At 36.7% G+C, this 2445-nt stretch overlaps 1 protein-coding gene across 1 annotated transcript in view; it reads left to right on the top strand.

Moving 5' to 3' along the window:
- The window catches only part of LOC143025452 (uncharacterized), a 7965-nt gene extending 7210 nt beyond the window's left edge, over positions 1-755 (top strand). The window contains exon 4 of the mRNA XM_076185137.1: positions 120-755. Coding sequence (XP_076041252.1) covers positions 120-210 — 91 coding nt within the window. The 3' untranslated portion in view covers positions 211-755. The remainder of the gene's footprint in view (positions 1-119) is intronic.
- The last annotated feature ends 1690 nt before the right edge of the window (positions 756-2445 follow it).

Below are 2445 nucleotides of genomic sequence, written 5' to 3'. Positions count from 1 at the left end.
AATAAACTCTCGTTCTATTTGTGCGTTTTCCCCTCTGCCTCTCTCACAGTATGTACGTGTGCATACATGCACGTATACATGTAGCTTCCTGTCCTGAACGTCCTTTCCTCATTTGACAGATGCCCGCATCCTAAATTGCCAGCCCTCTGCAGACATTTGGAAAGAGCCGATCCTTGCTCAGGAACACAGTTTCTGACAGTTGAAATTTAACTTCAGAAGACCTGTCCCCAGATTCTGTTTGCTGACAGCAAACCACTTATCAGGAAGTGGTCATCAACTGACTAAAGGTGGAGATTTGCCCCCTTCTCAATCAGGATCTTCGGTCAACGATGACAACTGAAGACGTCTTACAAGAAGCCTCGCCTTGAATGTAATTGTTGTACACAAGTTTTGTACCGTGTTAGGAGTGAAGACTGGAGTGTTAAAGCTTGTTTTTATATTTCAATGATTTTACTTAGATTGTTTCTATGGAATGATGTCGCGTTGTGTTCTTTTATGTATAGAATTCCAGAACTTATTTTGCTTGTAAGTGATAACCATGGCAGCGTATACAGGTTGTTGGACTTGTGCATGCCAACTGCTCAACTTATGGATTGTTATTGATGTTTTGTTGCAACAATTCTTCCATAAGAGAATTGGTAACATGACAGAACCAAATTTGTATTATATATGTTAACGGCATTACTCTCGTATCTAGATCATGTTAAACTATGATATATATTGTTATATTTAGATAATAAAGATAAATGGCCATACCTTCTATATTATATACCTTATCCCACATAATGGTTTGTTGTATAAATGAACGGTAAATTTTTTGTTTCGACCATGGGCGCAATATAGCAATAGAAAATTAATTATTAATTTTGTAAATTATAATGTATCTATGTAATATGCAATTTTGTGAGCGGAAATAAAAAAACAAAAAAGGTGCCAAAACAGATTTCGTAAGTAATGAAGTCGTGTCGGACGAATGGTACGTCCAAGGTCTATATACACCTTGGGTACGCCATGTTTGTTATGATAGATGCCGACGTCGAAGAAATGAAAGGATGATAAATTCGTCTAACCTAAACTAACCTAGCCTAACCTGTGTTTAATAAATCATTACCTGCAAATTAAATGTCATCCGGCTCGTCCTCGTTGTCGTCGTTGTGAGAGACGTTGGCGGGCTTTTCAACCACTCTCTCAGCTTGCGGGGTATACAAAATTCTTGCAGCTTGAAGGAATGCATGTATCTCCTCTCCATAACATTCCTTCAAGAAAATGTACCTGGCGAGGTACTGTCGGAAGTACCGAGGCCGTATACAGACGACAAGATGGCGTCCCGATCCTATGCTACCGACTTCGTTCATTAGCATATTTGCTTGTTGCAACGTATTTTTTATTTTCATTTCCGCCCACAAAATTGCACATTACGTTGATACATTTTAATTTACAAAATTAACAGTTAATTTTCTATTGTTATATTGCGCCCATGGTCGAAACTAAAAAAAATACCAAATGAACTATTTTTGGACTACATTTAACCAACGCTTCTATACTTGTGTACAATCTCTCACCATCCAGATTATCTTTTCTCGATTTGAAAGCCTCCCACCCAAAAAAGAAAAAAAGAATCTACATTTCTTGCGTATATATCCAGATCTATGATTACCTTGACGTTTTACTAGTTTCACCATTTCTCCTTGCAATACAGTTAAAACAAGGACAAAATGCAAAATTTACTTGTTACTTGGCATTTTTACCTAAATAATTTTTTTCTATTTGCTTCACAGAGAATCACGGAGAATTACGAACCCTTTCATGTCTACACTATAATAATTATTCAAATTCCGTTTGGGAAGCAAAACGATAAATGACGGTCTCAAGCGACACCACAAACAGTTTTAAGAGTACAAGCTTTGCAGATTACCTATTTTTGAGAAATGGCATAGGTCTTACCTGGTGATGTGTGGACAAGCTTACAGAGTCAAAAAATCTCCACATACTTCTCGTCGAACTTCGAACCACCTACTACTGTCGCTGTCCAACCCAACACGGTCGTTAGGGACAGGTTAGCTAGTCAGCTACCGTTACTGCATTTAAAAACATCGGTGTTTGAGTTCAGTACTTCAACCAACATAATTTTCATACATTGTTTACTTTATACATAATATAATATCATTAATAATTTATGATAATCTATGTAAAATTATTCACGGTAATGTACACCATATTTTACCTAATTGATCCATTCATTTATGATGGTGTAGCTTGAGACATTGTAGAAAGTCATTGACATCAGTATGGAACAATCTCGTTATCTTGACAATACTAGATTTATTCAAGATCACGTGACAAAACTAAAAAGACTAAATAATACATTTGTCAAATCATCATACAAGCGATTGCAACGACTCGAAGCGTTTGTATGACAGATCATAGCAATGGCTCTGTATCATG

Source organism: Oratosquilla oratoria, chromosome 5 (genome assembly GCF_046742065.1).
Source record: "Oratosquilla oratoria isolate Oo_2021 chromosome 5, ASM4674206v1, whole genome shotgun sequence".
In the NCBI taxonomy this organism is placed as follows: domain Eukaryota; kingdom Metazoa; phylum Arthropoda; class Malacostraca; order Stomatopoda; family Squillidae; genus Oratosquilla; species Oratosquilla oratoria.
The sequence above is the reverse complement of the archived record's forward strand: the minus strand, read 5'-3'. Positions and strand labels throughout refer to the sequence as shown.